The sequence below is a fragment of the Phoenix dactylifera genome, chromosome 14, assembly GCF_009389715.1.
Source record: "Phoenix dactylifera cultivar Barhee BC4 chromosome 14, palm_55x_up_171113_PBpolish2nd_filt_p, whole genome shotgun sequence".
NCBI classification, from domain to species: domain Eukaryota; kingdom Viridiplantae; phylum Streptophyta; class Magnoliopsida; order Arecales; family Arecaceae; genus Phoenix; species Phoenix dactylifera.
The window spans coordinates 11,241,139-11,260,492 of record NC_052405.1 but is presented as its reverse complement, the minus strand read 5'-3'; the positions used below and the strand labels follow the sequence as shown (position 1 = coordinate 11,260,492).

The 19,354-nt window shown below is 34.8% G+C and overlaps 2 protein-coding genes across 4 annotated transcripts; one reads left to right on the top strand and one right to left on the bottom strand.

Annotated features, from left to right (window-relative positions):
• Window positions 1-1,580: 1,580 nt before the first annotated feature.
• On the top strand, window positions 1,581-11,966 carry LOC103714904 (dehydrogenase/reductase SDR family member 7). 3 transcript variants are annotated; one of them, XM_008802375.3, is made up of 12 exons: window positions 1,581-1,751; window positions 1,897-1,952; window positions 2,069-2,102; window positions 4,539-4,637; window positions 4,784-4,932; window positions 5,175-5,213; window positions 5,292-5,384; window positions 5,475-5,573; window positions 5,964-6,056; window positions 9,185-9,268; window positions 9,497-9,562; window positions 11,491-11,966. In XM_008802375.3, the coding sequence occupies exons 1-12, from the start codon at window positions 1,676-1,678 to the stop codon at window positions 11,578-11,580; spliced, it is 978 nt and encodes a 325-aa protein (XP_008800597.1). In that variant the 5' UTR covers window positions 1,581-1,675; the 3' UTR covers window positions 11,581-11,966. The 3 variants fall into 3 exon arrangements, with proteins under 3 accessions (XP_008800597.1, XP_038989603.1, XP_008800591.1); XM_008802369.3 differs by having other exon boundaries at window positions 1,582-1,751; window positions 5,955-6,056; XM_039133675.1 differs by lacking the exon at window positions 9,497-9,562 and having other exon boundaries at window positions 5,955-6,056; window positions 11,491-11,955.
• A 517-nt stretch (window positions 11,967-12,483) lies between these two features.
• Window positions 12,484-17,399, bottom strand: LOC103714918 (60S ribosomal protein L38-like). The gene is made up of 3 exons (XM_008802387.3): window positions 17,282-17,399; window positions 16,209-16,392; window positions 12,484-12,793 (listed from the first exon to the last, which is right to left on the bottom strand). Exons 1-3 carry the CDS (start codon window positions 17,282-17,284, stop codon window positions 12,771-12,773), a joined length of 210 nt encoding a protein of 69 aa, XP_008800609.1. The 5' UTR covers window positions 17,285-17,399; the 3' UTR covers window positions 12,484-12,770.
• Window positions 17,400-19,354: the final 1,955 nt, after the last annotated feature.

The window sequence follows — 19,354 nt, the reverse complement described above, 5'->3', positions numbered from 1 at the left end:
GTTAACTAGCCAATTTATCCCCAAAGCTTAAGCTTATAAAAAATGGGTAACATTAGACATAATAGATATATCATAATATTTGCCACATTGATGGATATATGCATGCCAGCAATATTTGGATATTTGCATGGAATGTTTTATGCTCTCGAACGTGCATATATAAATTCTTCATGAAGATTTGAAAGTCCAACTCAAATCATGATTAATTGTCACTGTACTTGTCCAAAGGTGGATCAATCAAATTCTTGCCCACCAATCCAAAACCCTGTAGCGCCATGCTACCTCAAAGTTTTGGTCGAAGGCAAGGTTTGATTAACGACATTATTCCATTACATTAGATCTCCGTTGAAGCCACATGTGACCTTTATAATAGTTATAATTATTATCATTTGGGCCATCCAATTTGATTTAAATTATTTAATATTAACATAATAAATTTTATAACACTATTAGAATACAAAATAATGCACATTAATAGTGGAATAACAAGCTTATTGTCCGATAATTATTTTTCTCATTGCAAGTCCGACTCTAATATTTACACGATAAAGCATTACGAACTTTTTTGAAAAAAAAAATTGATTTTAATATTTCAATTTTACATCAAGTATTTTTTTAATATAGAAAAATAGTATCAAAACAACATACTATTTTTATAATAACAACATAATGGTGAAATATTGCCTCATATTTCAGAATAATTGTTTATTTATAATACAATGACCCTCTCAGCCATTACTTGTCTCAAAATAGCATTTCAAACTTTCAATATTTGAATAATAATTATTTTAACGAAAATTATAATGAAAATAACGGACAATAACATTCCCTTCTGTTTCCATTGAATAATAAAATTATTTTTGAACATAATTTAATAAAAATTTAATACAAAAGTTTGATTTTTTAAAAATAATATTTTATTTGACTAAAGAGACCATTACGAAATAAAAAATTATAATAACGATTAGCTTTTTAGCCCTATATATAAACTAGGAATTTTTTGCAAGGATATCCTCCTAAAAATTTAAATTTACATAATATGCTCTTAAAATTTATATTTATATTTATATCTTTATAAAATGATGTTTTTTTGACAGATGTGATTCTTCTAACACTGTTAATAAAAAATCATATGTATTTTAATTAAAAATAAAATTAAAATTTGAAATTATTTTTTTGTCCTCCATCGTGATTATCTTATAAATGCTTATTTTTTGCCCCATCTATTCATTAAGGATATTTTAGTTATTTTAATTTAAAATTGTTAATTTTTTAACGGCGTTTGATGATGTGGAGACATATGCAAAAATAAGGATAAAAAGATAGGATAATAAAATAAATGTTTTACAAGATTATATGTACAAATATCAATTTTGAAAGGTTATCTATACAAAATTTAATATTTAGAAAGTTGTTAATAAAAAAAAATCTATAAAATCACCAAAGGCGGTTGAAACCTCTGTAACGGCCGTGACATGAGTCCGTTAGTGTAAACGGCTGCACCTCATCGGACGGTTCAACTTTTTTTTTTTTTTTTTTTTTTTTTTTTTTTTTTTTAACTCCCTAGTGATGCACGCCGCCGGCCAAGTCTCAACGATATTATCGGTGCAATCGATTGCAAAGCTCCCTTCTTTACAATTCCCGACCAAAGTCTTCAGCCGAGTGAGAGGAGAAGATGTTGGCCCTGGTCCTGGGCGGCCTCCTCTTCGCCGTGACCGCAGCTCTCCTCTTTAAATTCGCCACCGCCGATGGTGAGTGGAGAATTCCCCAAGCCCTAACTCCATTCTTCCACTCCTCCTCCCTTCTTTCTATCATTCCATGTTTCAAGAATCGGAATTGATCCGGTTTCTGTGCAATAAAAAATTTGAATCTTTGGATGTAATTTCGGCGCTGTAGGCGATTTCACTCTGATATCAAGAGGCCCGGCGAAACGAGAAGAAGTGGAGGGCAAGGTAATCGCGTCCTTAGTGACTGGTTTCCTTGGTTGCTAGTTTAGTCCACAATTTTCCACTGGATTTAGAATATTTCATTTCTGTTTCTGAGTAGAACTATTGTTGATGGTGTTTAGGTTGTTTGGATTACGGGCGCAAGCCGTGGAATTGGTGAGCAGCTTGTCTCCTAAGTTTGTTTCGTTATAAGTCTATGCTTTGTATTGATCCTCTTTCATATATTCGGAATCTGCTATTACTTGTATTAATCATATTAGATTCCCTGTCATGAATTTTATTAAAATGCATGTCTTTTAAGAATGTTCTTGCTTCTATCTGTGATTGTGACAGCTGTTGTTTGTAATTGTCGAATTGTTTCAGACAGCTACAAAACTTATATATTTAAGTACATCTGTATTCTGTACTTGTATTGTTATTGTAATTGCACTTTTGAATTCCAGTTTAATGACTCTGTCGATCATAAAACTACATGTAGATTTAGCACTTGTATAGTCATTTTAATGGCCTTCTCTGTGATGCAGTTATAGAAATTTATTTGATTTTTGCAAATTGGAATCCATTCTCTTCTGCTGATGCAACCTTGCAGGAAAGGAAAAACAAAAAGTAATGAGTCATATAACTTTGTTTTCAATTTATTTTAGAAGAGGCATTGTGTTATTCCCAGAAGGTCTTCTTAGTTGCATACTTACTAATTAGAAACTAGTTAGCTTCTTCTTTGGATGTATCAATACAGCATAAGTTCATACATGTCAACAGAATGATTCTATTGAACTAACAAATTGAGCACGAGTGTCCATTTTCGTGAAGGGGCTACTTTTTATATTTCATCATTATAGAATCTGACTTCTTTCTTTTCCAACTTTGCTACATTTGTAATTCGATATATGAGTCTAGGCAACTAAACTTTTCAAGGGATGCTTCTTAGTCCTTATCATTTATGAAATTATAGAAAACTTCATTTAGATACTCCTGAACTAGGGACCACCGATACTTTAAATTGCATATAATATCGCATATTGGACAATTTTAGGATATCAGATACTGATAGTCATTGGATACTTTTGGATCTTTATCCGTTACTTATGGTACAAATCACAAATCCTATTTTCGAAAATGACAAAGTTGCTTTTGCTATTTATTAGATATGCTCGAGCTACTTCCCCGTTACCTTCAGAAATGAGGGAGAGGACTTTTCTTTCTAATTCTTTCTTTTAAATACGTCTTTAACTTTTTAACAATGATTGACTAACTTTGGAATCTACACTGTTCACATTACATTATCTAGAATATAAATGATGACTAAAAGATGAGTTTATGGAAGTTGATAATGTCATGCAAAGTATGGACGATTCTATTTAGATAATGCGTCATACTTTATGGATCCTCTTTTAGACATAAATGTATAAAAATACATGTAGGTTAATCATCTTATCCTGGCTCTATCATGTCCTACTTTTGCAAATTTTGCTGCATTGACATATCCACATCGTGTCACATCTTTAGCTCGCATCCATGTCTATGCTTCATAACTCCCTGAAAAAAAATCAAGAATTTCATGGTGAATCATGCACATTACAGTCTAGCATGCTTTAAGGTTAGATGATGAAACCTTCTCAAACATTCTGCCATAATTCATATTTTGAGAACAATCTGCCATAATTCAGTTCAAATAGATGTTATTCTCAGACAATGCACTTTATGATCTATTTCTGTCATTTTGGCATATGATAGTGGTGGAGCAAATTTAAATACATCCATTTATGATATTGGCCTTGGTTTGAGAAACATAATTTCATCTTCAATAAAGTGCCAAGCAATTTGACGTTTGAACACCTGAAGACTTTGACCCGATCACCACCATGAGAATCATTTGTCTTTGTTTTATAACTCTTCAGCATCGGTACAAATGACTTGGAGGAACATATAAAAATTGATTAAGACCTGCAGGACAAATGACTTGCTGGAAATTGAAAAGGCCATGTAAAATAGGTGCACCCATCTAGAAGTGACAAACGCTATTCCAGATTTATTTTGTTTCAAGAAAGAGTAAATGAAATGTAAGAACTTTGCATAATAAAACCACATAGGAAGATAGTGGGGTTCTGTATGTGGTTGCAGTGGGGATCGATATATGATTTTATAGGACCAAACTGTAATTAAATTTTATACAATATTACTTTTTGGGGGTTCAGGTACCAATGGAACCCTCATAACTCATTCTAACCACCTTGCTATAGAGCTAAAATAATCTTTAGCCTGCTTATTGTTGCGTCCTTATGTTTTGTATATTGTATGGATGACAACTAAAATTCTCTAGGGGACTTTGTTGTATAAGTTTGGGGTGGGTGGTGTTTGGGTGGATTACTAGTGGCTATACGTAAAGTTCTAGGTTACAATGCTTGGAGACATCATTAGCATCAGTATTGTGTAAAAGTTCAGGGACTTTACATATACGAGCTTATAAAATCATGGGTCAATGTTAATACATCACTAGTGGGTTTTTTAAGAGTTCTGATCAAATATTTGAACCATGAAGTGACCTTTTTTGGTTCCATCTCGATAAATGAGGCATGTCTCTTGCATTTTCAGGGGAGATTCTTGCAAGGCAATTTGTAAGTTTAGGAGCAAAGGTTATCCTTTCTGCTCGCAATACTGTGGAACTTGAACGGGTCAAAAATGAACTTATCAGTAAGTTTCTTTGAAAGAAATCAAAGGTTATCACCTTGCTATTCTAATTAAAGGATCACTGTGCAAACATGAGTTTAAGAAGTATCACCATTATCAGGGGCTTAAATTTATCCTTGTGTTCTTTCCGTTTTGCATGTTTGGAAAAGGTAAATATTCACCTGGTAGAGTTGAAGTTTTGCCTTTGGATTTGTCATGTGGCGAAGAGTCCCTCAAAGAAGCTGTACAGAAGGCAGAATCCTTATTTTCTGGTGCTGGTGTAGATTATATGGTTCACAATGCAGCCTTTGAACGCCCTGTAAGTATAGCTTTCTTTATCTTTCTATTTTTAATTTTTTCAAAAATTTTATATTACTGCTACAAATTTTCCTTGGTCAAGCACATGGTGGATCATTTTGTATATATAAAATAGAAGATTTAATCTGTCAAATTTTAGTAGATGGTGTCCACTTCCAGTAATGCCATAAGATGCACATTTAACAATTCAAGAGAATTATCACATTCTAATTCTCTTTATCTGGTTTACTTATCTGGTTGTAGACGAGAAAAGCTGTTGAAGAAACTGAGAAAGGTCTTCAGGTATATCAGTACTGCTTTATATTCTTATGTTTTCTGTGTTCTCTGGAATGTAATATTTTTGCATATATATTTCTGCAGGCCACTTTTAATATAAATGTCTTGGGAACAATAACTCTTACTCGCCTTCTTGCACCTTCTATGTTGAAAAGAGGGAGAGGTCATTTTATTGTGGTACGATGAAAGATGAATCTCATAATCTGGACCTTGCAGTGACTTTTAATATTAAGACCCTTTCGGTTGCTAATCACATTTTAGTTGCAGCTGAGCAGTGCAGCTGGAAAGTGTCCTGCACCAGGTCAGGCCATCTACTCTGCTTCTAAGCATGCTTTAAATGGATATTTTCATACTCTGCGTTCTGAGGTATTGTTCCTACAGGTTAATTGTTTGGTTAGATCTAACACCTGTGACCTTAGTTTTTCTTTTTTTTCTCTTATAATTTCCATGCAACATGTTATAGAAAGTAAAGTTGCACCTGTTTTTATTTCAGCTTGGATGTGTGCCTTTTATTCCAGTCTGCTGTTTCCTTCCAATATATGAGCATCTACCTTTCTAAATTGATTTACAACATGAGTTATGTTACTGGAATATCTGGATTTATATTTAACTATGTCTCACTTAAGTTCTTTACCCCCTCAAGTTGTTTGAATTTCATTTATGCCATGCTTATTTTATGGATTTTTTCTTGGTAGTTCTGTTACAAGCTTATTTATCTGCACCTCTTATGATTTTTCTTGATTGTAGCTATTTCAGAACGGCATCAAGGTCACTGTTGTTTGTCCTGGACCCGTAGAAACATCAAAAGTTTCTGGAGCAAGCTCATCTGGCCAAAGTGATTCTTCTGAGGTTAGTTCCTTAAGTCCTTGTTTTTCTATTTTAATTTTATTGAAGAATGTATGAACTCTGAAGAATATTAAACTAGAGCCAGGTCTCTCTTTTTACCATTTTGAATCAGAGGAACTGCATCCTTGTATAGTTGTATTCATTCATGCCATGATTGTTGCCAGGATTTTAAAGCTTCATCTATATGCCAATTTGAAACCATAAAGAATCCACTGGCATGTTAAGTGAGATAAATTCATGTTTCAGCCTAAACCAATCGGTTATTCTTAGTGATTGGGAAAGAGGTCATTCTAGGAAAGCTATGGGAAATGAGAGTACAATCATTTAAGCGGGTAGTTACCTCAAATCCTGCTAGGACCACTGAAGAAGTAATTCACTCAAGAAAAAGGCCACCGCAAATGTCGCTCACATTGCAGAAGCTTGATCCATCTCACTTCTGAGGACCTCAACTGCTCTGAACAGTTCAGTTCTCTAAAGCTCTATTTTGCATTTCATAATAACCTTTATTTTAAATCCATAGTTCTCTCTGTTCATGTAGATCACTTAAGATTTTTTCATTAAGTTCTTTTTGCTGTCCAAAAACTAGGAAGATTAGGATCTTACTTGTGATTGTGATTTCAATATTTTATCTTACTCTAAGCTTAGACTTTCTCTGAGCAAATTAAAGAAAACCCTAAGCTTAAACTTCCAATTTCACCAGACCTTCTTTGAACCTAAACTCTCACCTTCTTACACTTTAAAACATCCAAAGATTGACTGGGCCAAGGGCAGAAACTCCAACTGGGACTTATCGTTCCACTGGGGGTAGCTCCCGCCATCATCAGGCCAATGGAGTCCTTGCAGTGGGAATTAGATGGGATGACCATGAATGTGATTTTAACTGGTCCCAGGTCGAGATGATGGTGATCTCGAAGAGATGAGGGGTATCTCCATCTCTTTTTGATGTTGAGCAGCAGGAGGGAAAAAAAAGGAAGTGAAAGAATTTCCTTGGCAAAATATGGTTTTTATCTGTTAGAGAAATAATTGTTATAATCTTGTCTTTCCTCATTTGAATTTAGCATTCCTAATTTGAGATCAGTCTGAAAGATAATTGCACAACTCTACCAATTCTCTACTCTTTTGAAAATCTGCATCTAGTTAGCTTGTCAAGTTCGGATCCTCTCACACTATATTCAATCCTTTAGGTTAAATAGCTTGCATCTGTTCAAGAAGGTCCCATGTTTTGTTAAATCATTTTCCTTTGATTAAGTAAAAAATCATTTACTAAGTAGGGGAGGAGGGAGTGAGAGAATTGAGGAGGAGGAGGAGAGGGGGGGGGGGGGGGGGTGGGGGGCGGGGCGAGATAGAGAGATTTTGAGTGCTAGCACTCAAGCCTGATGGTTGGGGACGTGGGTAGTGTCATTACTAAAGTTTTCTATCTTATCTAATGGTAATTGTGGAGGGACATTAATTTTTTTATCAGCCTTTACTGACTAGCCCTTTTTTTGGCCTAGTCCTGTCCAATATGGATCTTGTACTCCAACAGTCTATAGAATCACTTGAAAGATGGATGTAATTTGATTTAGAAATGAATACCTTGAGGAACAGAAAGGAATATCTACATATATGTACATCATAACTTTCACTTCACTTGGCTGCATTCTTAGGTTTTCCATCTCTCAAAGTGATTGATGAAGACTTGGGTTTATTCTCTTTCGAAGATTTCTTCTTTCTCCTCTCCTCCTATGTTTGTTCTTCTCTCCGGGACTAGCCATGGCTTCCTTAGATGATGGCTAAAAGAAGATGATGATGTTGAGGAACTTGGTCATGGTTGGTTGTCAAATGAGTGAGCCATTCATGAGCAACTAATATTGAGCCCACAATTTGTGGGCTTGCTTGATTAGTAAATGAGAAAGCCTGAGCTGGGTGTTGCTTGCACAAGCTAGCCTCAATTAAGCTGAAAATATAGATAAAACAATCATGAATGTATTGTATACATAGTTAGTTATTAATTATCAATAAAAATCTATTTCATTTTATTTTTTATAGACTAACATAATTTACATAAAAAGAGGATAATTTAACTGCATGACTTGAGATATGACCTTCAGAATTATTTGAAACATAAAGGACACGGCTCCAAATCTCTTAAACAAGCTGTTCATAAACAGCTGGAGTTTGGCTTGTAATTAAATGAGCTGGTTTGGGGTCAGCTCAATTAGAAAACAAGTTTAGGCCAGGCTACAGCTAGACCTGGCTCATTTGAGCTTAGCTTGTTTGACATGCCTAGTCGTGGTGATATGGTCCTGGATCATCAAGAATGCTATTGAGAATGAGTGTGACCTTTCCTCAATGGCATCTGCATGATCCTTGCCAAGGTCGGGTACTTCTGGGAGAACAAATCCATGAACTTTATGGCAGTGGAGGACCTCTTCCCTAACAAGGAGCTCAAGTCTTGGTACGCTGAGTTTGTGGTGGTGGAAAAGAATGCCCTGTTTCGATCTCATCATGATGGCAAACTATCAAGACAGAAGGATTGCTAGACCTCTCATTGACAAACATGGAGGACATGATGCAAGGGAAGAATGTTGAGGATATTTGAAAGATTTTCACATCGATAATGACTACATGCTGGAAGAGGCAGAAATGCAGAGGGAGAACTTGTGACCCTTTGATGGATGAAGCCTGGAAAATCCATCAGCAGTTTTCCTCCATAGGATTTAGATTCTAAGAGTTATGCCTCCCTTGAAGTGAGTTGAGTGTAGGAATTGTAGTTGCTTTAACAAAGATATATCCAACATCTGATTCTTGTGCTTTTGATGGATGTAAACTTGAGATCAATTGAAATTGTTATATGTAATAATAGTATAGTGGGAAGGAGCAGACATTAGTGTATGATAAGTCTTCTATTTGTATTCTATGCTTCAGTCAAACTTCTTGTATGAAGGCCTTGCTGTTTGGTTGTTTTGTATACTGATTGGGATCATCCTGGAACAAATGCATGACAAATTTCACTGTCAAATATCTGGCTGTTTTCTGCACATTTTATGTTATTAGGATTGGCTAATTTTTTGAAATTGATAGTTCGTGCCCTCTATTTTGTCCATGAGCTTATTCCATTTTCCACCGTTTAAGTACTCTGTTTTTGACAGAAGCGTGTGTCATCAGAAAGATGTGCTGAGCTAACAATTGTTGCAGCAACTCATGGGCTAAAAGAGGCTTGGATATCGTATCAGGTTATTTTCTTGCAGAAGTGTTTGCTTTGAATCCCATATACTAGGATTTTTCCATGCTTCTAGTGCTAGCTTTGTCTATTAGACATCCATTAAAACTGTGGAAATAGCAGTCACTATACTGAGGAATCACATCAGTTTTTTCATCTCTCTTTTTTTTGAACTGGAGGGGTTCCGTTTTTTCCCCTAATGTCACAAAATTTTAATTAATTGTTGTGCTCTGACTTGCAGCCCGTACTGCTAGTTATGTACTTGGTGCAGTACATGCCAACCATTGGTTACTGGTTCATGGATAAGGTATCTGTCATTCTCATCTAAGTTATAAACGATTGTTTCCAATTCACCATAATTTTTGTAATCATCTTTCAGTTCTTAAATCTCCCAAATGCTTTTGAATATCTCCTAATTATTTGCTTGCTCTCAGTCCTTTAAATTTCACTGTGGCCATTTTTTGTTATCATTTACCTTCCAATCTATATAGCTCGCAAATAGGTTGATTTCAGAATTTTTGAAACCCCAGCAAACACTGTGATTTGATTATCCACTTACTTTCAAAAGCCAATTTAAACCCTTGAACCCTGAACCATAGGTTAAAATCTAGATATTCATCACCATTTTTTTTTAACAAATTTGATGTTGCTGGTTCACTTTTATTAAAAATATAGGTCTGAACCTGAAATTCCAGCAAAAAGAACCATGAACGTCTGAAACCCCATCGGCCCTTATGGACCCGTTTCTCTGTGCTATACTATATTAGCTCGTGTAATTTGCATGCTGTACTATAACATATTAATTAGGGGCCATTGCATGATGGTGTGGATTCGAGATATGGGGAAGCCACTTTGCGCCAAAAAAAAGAAGTCAAATGTTAGGTTTTTTGTCCCCAGCCTGCCCCTCCCAGGACCTTGGATAGTCAGGGTCATAATTGGGTATTGGCTCTTTTTTATTAAACATGCTGTGGCTCAATAACTACCACGGCCTGCCTCAAATTGTTTTGGTCCATTATGATGTTAAGAGATATCAGAAACAAAATAACAGCTTTACCATGATAGTGTGAAATAACAATTGTCACAACCATTGTGTGATGTTGTATAAAAGTTGTCAGACACATAATGAGTATTTATATGTTGTCAAACTGTAACATTATGGAGGCATCCTGAGACTGTTATTAGAGCTGTTGTCTAAAGCTTAATTAGATTGCATGCTAAATATTATTTGTAGGACCACAAAAACCTCACCCTGCAACAGATTAGAATCATGGATCCAATTCAATTATTGAGGTTGTAGACAACCTTATCACAATTTTTTTAGTTTATTATTTTGAACCCATCTGACTGTTTGATAGCTTTCCCTGAAAAACATTTCTTGAGCTTGCCATATTGTCAGATATTTTCTGTTAACCATTTCCTACTGAAGACATGGTTTCAGTGCCCTCTCTGTCTTGTACTTCTATTTTTACATTACTTAAAGAAAATCATATGATGTAAAACAATGACATTTATTTACTCGTGTACAAACTCGGTTTGATTTCATCTAACCAATGAATCTCCATTGACTATATTATCACCAACACATAAATTTATGATAGTAACTAATAGATTAGACAATGTATTTGATTGCTGCAGTTCACTAATTGGAAAAGTTGATTCCTTTCTTTCCTAGTTTATTAGACAAGAAAGTAAAACAAAGTGGGATTTCTATCAATTTTTATGTCCATATAGACTATGCTAAAATAGTCTCAAGAACTCAATTGTCAACAAGATAGTAATTTATAAAGCAAAACAAAGTGGGATTTCTCTCAATTTTTATGTCCTATAGAATATGCTGAAATAGTCTCAAGAACTCAATTGCCAACAAGATAGTAATTTAGATGAATATTCCTACTGAAAAGAGCATTGCATATTATGTGGTTTTAGCTCGCTGTGGTGATAATGATTATGGTAATTGATAGGTGAGTGGAAGTCTAATTTGTATTGATTAAAGCTCAGCTTTGAGAGAAGAAAAAAGAGGCCATGGAAAAAACTGGTCTTTATTGCTGTTTGGGATTCCTGCATAAATTTCATTTGCTTCTCCAAGAGTTGCTAGAAGTTACATTTTTTTTTAATTTTTTACTCTATTTTTAAAATTGTGCTTCTGCATGTGCATGTGCCAAGAACTTAAATTTTTTTCTTTTGTTCCACCCCATTCTGTACAACATCTTACTCCTTGTTCTCTTGATCTTGTAGATTGGTGCAAATCGGCTGGATGCTGCAGAACGGAAGGGCAACACTTACAGTTGGAAGTTGTTCTTTGGTCAAAAGAAGAAATCAGCATGATTGTTTGTTGCATTTGGCAAGTCGACATGAAGCACAGCCGCCGAATACTCTGCATCTGATCATCTTTTACGTCTGGCTGTGCTTTCTTCTTGCATCTGTTCTTAAGCTAAACAATCTGCCACCATGAAATATGAACGTTAATTTTGTAAGGGTCCAGATCACAGATTTTGTTCTACACATTCATCATTCAAAGGTCTATGAACCATGTAGCAGACCTTGTTGTGCAATGATACCAAAAGTTTTGGGAATCCTAGCCTCAAAGGTTATCCACCATACTGTGGGCCTCTGAAGTCCTCAAGTTGACATTGGTTCTAGTATGGGACCTGAATCAGAGATAGGTAAAAGAAATTATAATTGCAAGCTGATTAGATGTTTCGGATTGCTTCCATTGTGGTTGATGTGCTGATTAGCTGATTACCACCATTTGGGTGGCTTAAGTGGCATTGACTTGGTCTGCAGAAAGATTGACAGGAGTTCAACTCACCATGAATTTTTAACCTCTTTTCCGTCATAAGGATGTTTGGTTTTCACTGCTGCTGTCCCATACCATTATTGTTAGCCGATTGTAATTCTCATGCATTTGTATGTACTGGCATAAAGTTATAGAAAAAAAAATACTGACCACAGAGCTCGGCTTTGTTAATTTGGATTTATTATGCAAAAGACCACATAGAACTGCCTGAACCGCCCGAATCATGAAATCCAGCAATAGACTCAAACTGTCCGGATAAATCTAGTAGTTTAAGTTACAGAGTGGCTCTAGCATTCTTGCTCATCAGGAAAACTTACCCTTGGAAAGATTTGGGAACCGCACATTACACCGACGGCCTGACAAGCAAATGAACCACTGCTCTTCTCTCCTTTTCTATGATAAGTGGAGAATATTTGATTGGAAATTTCAAATTAAGTTTGGGAAAAGTTGATCACCTATTAAATCAGACGATACACATCAGTTAAAACAAACCAGTTCCCATAATATCCAGTCCAAATATCCAACAAAATTGTGTAAATATCTAGATGTTTCTTCACGAGTTTTTCAAGCACTCTGAAAAATAGCAAAAGGTATAATCTGACATTCGGAACAATATTCAATAGGCAACGATGGAAATAACTTGAATCTGCATCCTAGGTATAGCAACATCAGTCTCGTGATGAGATTTGCCTGATAAGCTGCAGGACCAGCTTTATCTTCAGATTTCTTGGACGCTCAAACCTGCAAAAACAAAATAAAGTCATGCTAAGAACCTACAATAACCATGCAGCCCAAATGACAACACATCTGACGGTCAATAGAGCAACTCATTGAGCAATAATCATATGGTAATGAGCCAACAAAATAAACTTTGTAGATGTCTAAACTCTGAAAGTGCATTCTAGCAATATCTACCATCTCAAAGATTCTGAAAGAAATCAATTTGCTATAACTTATTTCCAATCATACAAAATCAAAGGATATATGTGTTAGTACCTGGAAAACATCAGGTTCTGGCGAAGACAATAACCAGACAGAATGAAACATCTAGAAGTTGTTGACCATGAAGCACCATATAGAGTGAAAATTTTTGGCTAGTCTAGTCCATACAGTTTGAACCATTTCTCTCTAAACCTTGCTTGACCTTCAATTGCTATCTATATAAAAACGACATCACAATAGTTTCTCTTTTCTCCAGCTGTTAAACTTCTTTTTTCTTTTCTGTAACATACAGGCTAAGCCTAAATAAATAATAATTCCAAAAGAAAGCACAGTCAAAATTGTTAGCATTTACACGATAGGAGAGCTATGGAAGTAGAGTATTTTCACTCTAAAGCATTAATTCAGCAGCTCCATGGCCAGCCAACCAGTGTGCTCGTTGGTTGCCTTCTGAGTATATGATAGGCATGAAAGCTGTGGAGAACGCCGTTAATTGTCCAAATATCCTTCAGTAGAAGGTGAACTACATAAGCATCCTCATCCAAGAGAGAGCTCTTAGGAACTTTCTTTAAAGAATCACTTGGTTTTGGGTTCTATAAGTGCATAGTAGTGGTCAATCTACTCTTTACTACCTAAGAACTTGTGAGAAACAGCAAGAATGGCAAGGTGCTTTTCGGTTTTAGCTGCATTGGTTTGTGACATCTAAACTCCGCCTTTAGAACTGCAAGTAGCTTTATAAATTGGGTCCACATATGCAATTAGGTAGCAAGGGCAAAAATGCCAAAGGTAGAATAAAATTTCATACATATTATTGGAAGGACACTCAATCCTCCAGTTGTCAATGGAAGTTTCCAAAGAACATTGGTAGAAGAAAAAACAATGCATAGAAAGTGCCTCAATGTGGGTGACCTTCGTAAAGTTCGGGTGGCCACCTGCTACTTTTATCTAATGAATAAGGCTTTTCAATATGGTCTTTCATGTCGTAAATGCCACCATGTTTAGGTCGCACATCATAAAACAAAGACAATTAAGAAATTATCAAATTATGTGCCTGAAACCCATGATGTTCATTGCTCAAATGGCAACATACCACTGCATGGATCCAGGCACCTGTATTGCCACCATGAGTAACAAATGATTGCCCCATGAAAATGCCACCATTGCAACACTTAACAACATGGCAAAGAAACAGTGTCCTTGTCACTAGCCATCCATTGGACAAAAAATGGTGGAAATAATGGCAGCCTAGATATCTACAAAAAATTGCGGCAATAAGGGCAGTCTAGATATCTTGAGATTCTAGGTGCCATGAACCTAACCTCTGCCTATCAAACCCATGCTTTCACCATGCACACAATATTAACTTAATCACGATGACCTTGGGTTTCCACATGATATATCATAACTTAACCAATTTCATATATTTTTTTTAAAGGGAGGCATTCACCAAGCAAGATAACATCTGCATGCTGACTGATACTCACACACATATATATCATGTAAGTATATTGAATTCACGTCTGTGGATATCGCCAATATATAATAAATGGATCTGTTTTCTATAAACAACTTTAAAAAGCATATACCTAGAGCAAACTTAATCATATTTAAGCAGGGTGATTACTAATAAAGTTATTAAAATCAACAACAAAAATGAAAGAGTTACATGAACTTGTATGTAGAGCATTATAGGATATATAGTATAATAAGTAAACCTTTTGCATAGGATTTGGTGCTTTGGTCATGTCCAAATCTAAACAAAAGATCAATGGATTACTCACTTTTAATCTGTTGAAAGAGTATGGTCTTTGGTAGGTGTAGCAAAAGACTTGGAATCAAATCCCTCCTTCACCAAGAGTCAGGGGATTAGGGGTGTTGGGGAAGGCCACACTCTGTTGTGTTGCTTATCGCTGTCTAAGAAAAAAATAGAGATATGGATCTCTGTCCCTTCTGTTATGTGGTAACTTGCCACTGGGTTGGGTCACAAGGAGTGTAGGTCAGGTTGCTTGGATTTGGGATAATATGCAGTAAAGTTATGGATAATCAGATTGGATCGAGTCATCGGAGTCAAACTTTGGTTTGCTATGGTCGAAAACTTTCAGGCCCATGTGAAGTTAGGTTTCAGTAAAGGTTGCATGTGTTATTATCCTAAGTTTGACCCAACTTAAATTTGACATGTCTCGACCTCTTGCCACCCTGGTACATGCTCATCTATTGGGTTGCCTAATATAAACTATCAACTATTACAAATATAGTATTTCTGAATATGTAAATGAGATTGATAGGCTTAGAATTGATTTGTGTACCATATAATAAGAGAAATCATGTGAGCCTCGAATTGTATCTCACTACTGAGATCAACACAAGAAAGGCCTCTATATGACAATGATGTCTGCATGTCCTCAGCATTTATATGGGAACTCTCTAATATACTTACATAAATTGGCAGTATTAGGAGTTGGAGATTGAAAGTGCATTTGTTGCCAAAATTGTAAAAACAAATACGTTTATTATTATTGATAAATTTACTTAAACTTCACTTCATTCATCTGCACAATTTTATGAAAGCTTTCAGAAAGAATTTTAAGCGGTCTTCTTATAATTGAGAGGGCCAAAAGTGCAAGCATATATTACAAAACCTGTAATGCATATTCACATGATCATCCATCGAGTAAAAACAATCGTTCTATTCTATATGATGAATAGGGGAAAATATAAGTTGTGATGATAGTTGTTCATGTTAGACAAATCGTGCCATTGTTATCACACATCTCTTCAGTTAGTTAGGTACATGAAATGCACTAAAAATCATATCCTTTTTTTAAATTACTTCCACCATGTTGCGGGGTCTTTTCTTGTTACAGGTTATATAGATCTACTTTAGAAATCCTTTCAAATGCCGTTAACGTATTAATGCAGAAATTCAAATGTTGTTACTAAAACCAGCAAAGAAATGAGAGCATTGTACAGATCAGTAAGTAGAGCATTATATGCCATATAGACCTAATTTAAAAATCGGTTCAATCTTGTTTGCATATCACCCACAAAACTCCCTACTCAATTATAAATTTAGGTACAACCATGCAGGTAATGCATGAAATCAATGCACTTGAATGGATAAGCATGCATGCATTTGAAAGCCAAAAGGACTTCAGAAGAACCTAACAACGTGTTCATGCCAAAAAAAATGGGAGAATCGAGATATGTGACCACCAACCAGGAGGAAGAGATTGCTTCAACTTATCAGCTTTCTCAGAGTCGAATACACAAAGTGTGTAGAGGTACTTGGAGCAACGAACTTTGAACTTAACAACATCTTTGCTCCTCTTGATCTTCACAGAGAGTGCATCCTTCCTTCTAGCTGTAAGAAGGAAATCCTTGATCTCATGAATCTGCTTGGGCTGTAAACAACAACAAATAAACATAGGTACAATAAGCACTTGTACAGTCATAATAATATGAAATAATTTAAAAGGCCATGCCTTACAACAGTCTATGCAACCAAAACTATACACTGAGAAAGGATGGCTTGAGGTATAACTGGAAAAAGGTTCACTAGCAAGCTTATCCCATACCACGCTCTTATTTCGAAGCTATTGAAGATCATCTTCAGAGCCTCATACAACTAAACACTTCAAAAAAGATTCATATTTCTGCAATATGATAAATTTTATGTTCAATACCATTAAATTCTTCAGGTACATTTCTTATAAATTTTATACACATACGCCTCTTAAGAGGAAATGCAACATAGATAACCTCATCACTCCAAATGGTTCGGCAAATGCAACTTCAATGCCATGAAGCATCAGCATTTCCAGAACTAGTTAAGAAACTAAAAATTATAAAATGCATAATATTTCCAAGAAATCAAGCGATATATCCCACAGAAAATAATTTAAGCAACTACAAAACCCTAAAGGATACAAATTTCATGCTTGATTTGATATAACAACAGCCAAGTTCCAAGACTAAAATTTTAAAACTACAAAACATATGCCAGCTTAAAATCGATCAGAAGTTTAGTATCCAAATCCAGTATAAGGATTCGAATAGCAGCTCATATTATAGCAAAAAAACTCGAAAAAAGTCATCTTTTTGAATAATTGATGCATTCCATTAATCAAGTTTCATATGACTAGCGAAATCCCTGCGTTCTTATAACCCCGAATCGCAGGATTTTCAGATTAGTCCTGATGGGAAAAGAAGAAGAAGCAGAAGCTAGGTTTTAAGAAAGAATAATTACAAGCACAGCAATCGGAAAAATAAGAGAAATCGGAGAGAAATTACCATTTTGTTGAAATTTACAAATGGAACGTGCTTCGATTTGATTTCCTCGGCCCAACAAAACCCTAACGGGTGAAGAATTTGACGATATTATAGGGCGTGATGACCCCCAATTTTCATTTACGAAAATGCCCCTGATTATAGCGGTATGTCACTGGTCGAATGTACGGTAGAGATGGCATGTTCCGAACATTGGACGGTGGATTTGGATCTCCGGCTGCCACCTAATAAGAGTATGATGAGATAAATTTGCCCGCTGAGAAAGTACGGCGTAAATCAGGCTCCAACTCCGTATGCGCCTATGAAATCCTTTACATAATTTTTTTTAAAAAAAATATTAGGGAAAAAAATGAAAAACCTAATTGCTTTCTTTCATGATAAATATAATATTAATTATTGAGTTCTGCAATTAAGGGCTGGGATTGGTGCAGTACATGAAACTGGAAATAGCTATATATCAAGGTTTTGACTTCCATGTAGGAGTGGGTGGGTACTCTGAGTCAATATTAGTTAAATATCAGCTATATATATAAGTTGATATTTTCAAAAATTATTATTTACTGATTATTATTTATTTTTAAAATAGAAATTTAACTAATAAATTTTGACATCAAAGTTTAAGTATGTTTGGCGGTCATGGATTTCAAAATCTTTTAGTTTCAAAATATTACTTGAGATCAAGAAAATTTTAATTCTCTCCAAATTTACTTTTGATGCTTGTCTAGATAAACCAAGATCTTGTCACTCACCATGATCTCTCGTGATTTAAAAACCTTGCTTAAAATCTAAATATTATCAAAATTCTAAAGACATGACAATAATAATTATTACAAAGCAGTTAAAATAGACTATAAATTTTATATTCCATCATTCTTACTACATGTCTAAGAAATGCAATTAGTGTTAGCATTTGAATATAGATGTTATAATTTATATCATTCTTATTGCAAATATGAGACATGCAACTAGCGTTAGCATTTGAATGTACATGTTATAGAAGATATAGTTTTTCTCCTATTTTTAAAAAATATATCATATTTCAAAATTCAGGTGTAAAAGAAAGAATAATGCTCATAGGTTAATGTTATGTGAAAAATAAGAATCGATCTAATCTTTACATATAATATAAGATGAGGAACCAGAGGAAGTCAAAATATTTTTGTTTTTTCATAAAAAAATATCATATAGAAAAAATCAGCTACAAAAGAAAGAATAATGTTAATTATGTTAGTCTTATGTGAAAAAAAAAAATTATGGATCTAATTTTTGCTTGCAATATAAAATATGGCATCGAAGGAAGTTAAGAATATTTTTGTTTATACTAGTTATGATGATTTATATGATTATACTAATTGTATGATTAAACAATACCCACTTCCACTAATGAATAAATTTTCAAATAATTTGTATCTAACATAACAAATAGTCACATATTTTTGATACTTTTTCTAATTAAGTAGTAGATTGATAATTATATAAGAATCCCTTAAGCTAAAAGTCATTTGTGAATAACCACCACATTCTTATAAAAGAAAGGAAAAATGATTGCGAAGCCAAATCCAATCTACTTGAGCAATTCATTGTCTTAACCAAAATAAAGGATTCAATTAGGCTATTTTCGGTTAACCCAACTCAAGTTGTATCTCTAGATCTTGTTGGTTTTATAGGGTTTTTTGAAGTAGAAATATTATCTAAACACATAAAGCGAGTGTTAAGTGTCCATGTGACCACGAGTGATGGACATACCCATATCATATAAAAAATATATTATAAATTTGTCTTTATAATGCTAGCTTTGAGATCCGTGCAGGTGGACAACAGAATGATTTTGGGGGGTGCTTTGAGATTTGTGCGAGTTATGGTCCAATGGACGATGCTGCAAAAGAAGATCAATTATTCTTTCGTAAGAAAGATACAAGCCAAACCCAATAAGGGCTGGGGTTGTGTCTTTTGCACAAAAGAAGGAATCACCTTCCTTTGCGCGAATCCATCATTAGACCGCCAAATGCTCTTTTTGAGATTGGTGCAAACATATGGCTGAATGATTTCAAGATTCTTTGAGATCTGTGCAAAATC

Bases quoted from the DNA above. Each gene is read 5' to 3' on its own strand.
- LOC103714904 (XM_008802369.3), top strand. From the start codon at position 1,676: ATGTTGGCCCTGGTCCTGGGCGGCCTCCTCTTCGCCGTGACCGCAGCT. The intron at 5,385-5,474 runs GTACGATGAAAG...TTTTAGTTGCAG, and splicing joins GGAGAGGTCATTTTATTGTG to CTGAGCAGTGCAGCTGGAAA. The intron at 9,269-9,496 runs GTTATTTTCTTG...TCTGACTTGCAG, and splicing joins AGGCTTGGATATCGTATCAG to CCCGTACTGCTAGTTATGTA.
- LOC103714918 (XM_008802387.3), bottom strand. The intron at 12,794-16,208 runs GTTGGTGGTCAC...TTGTTTTTGCAG, and splicing joins GAAGCAATCTCTTCCTCCTG to GTTTGAGCGTCCAAGAAATC.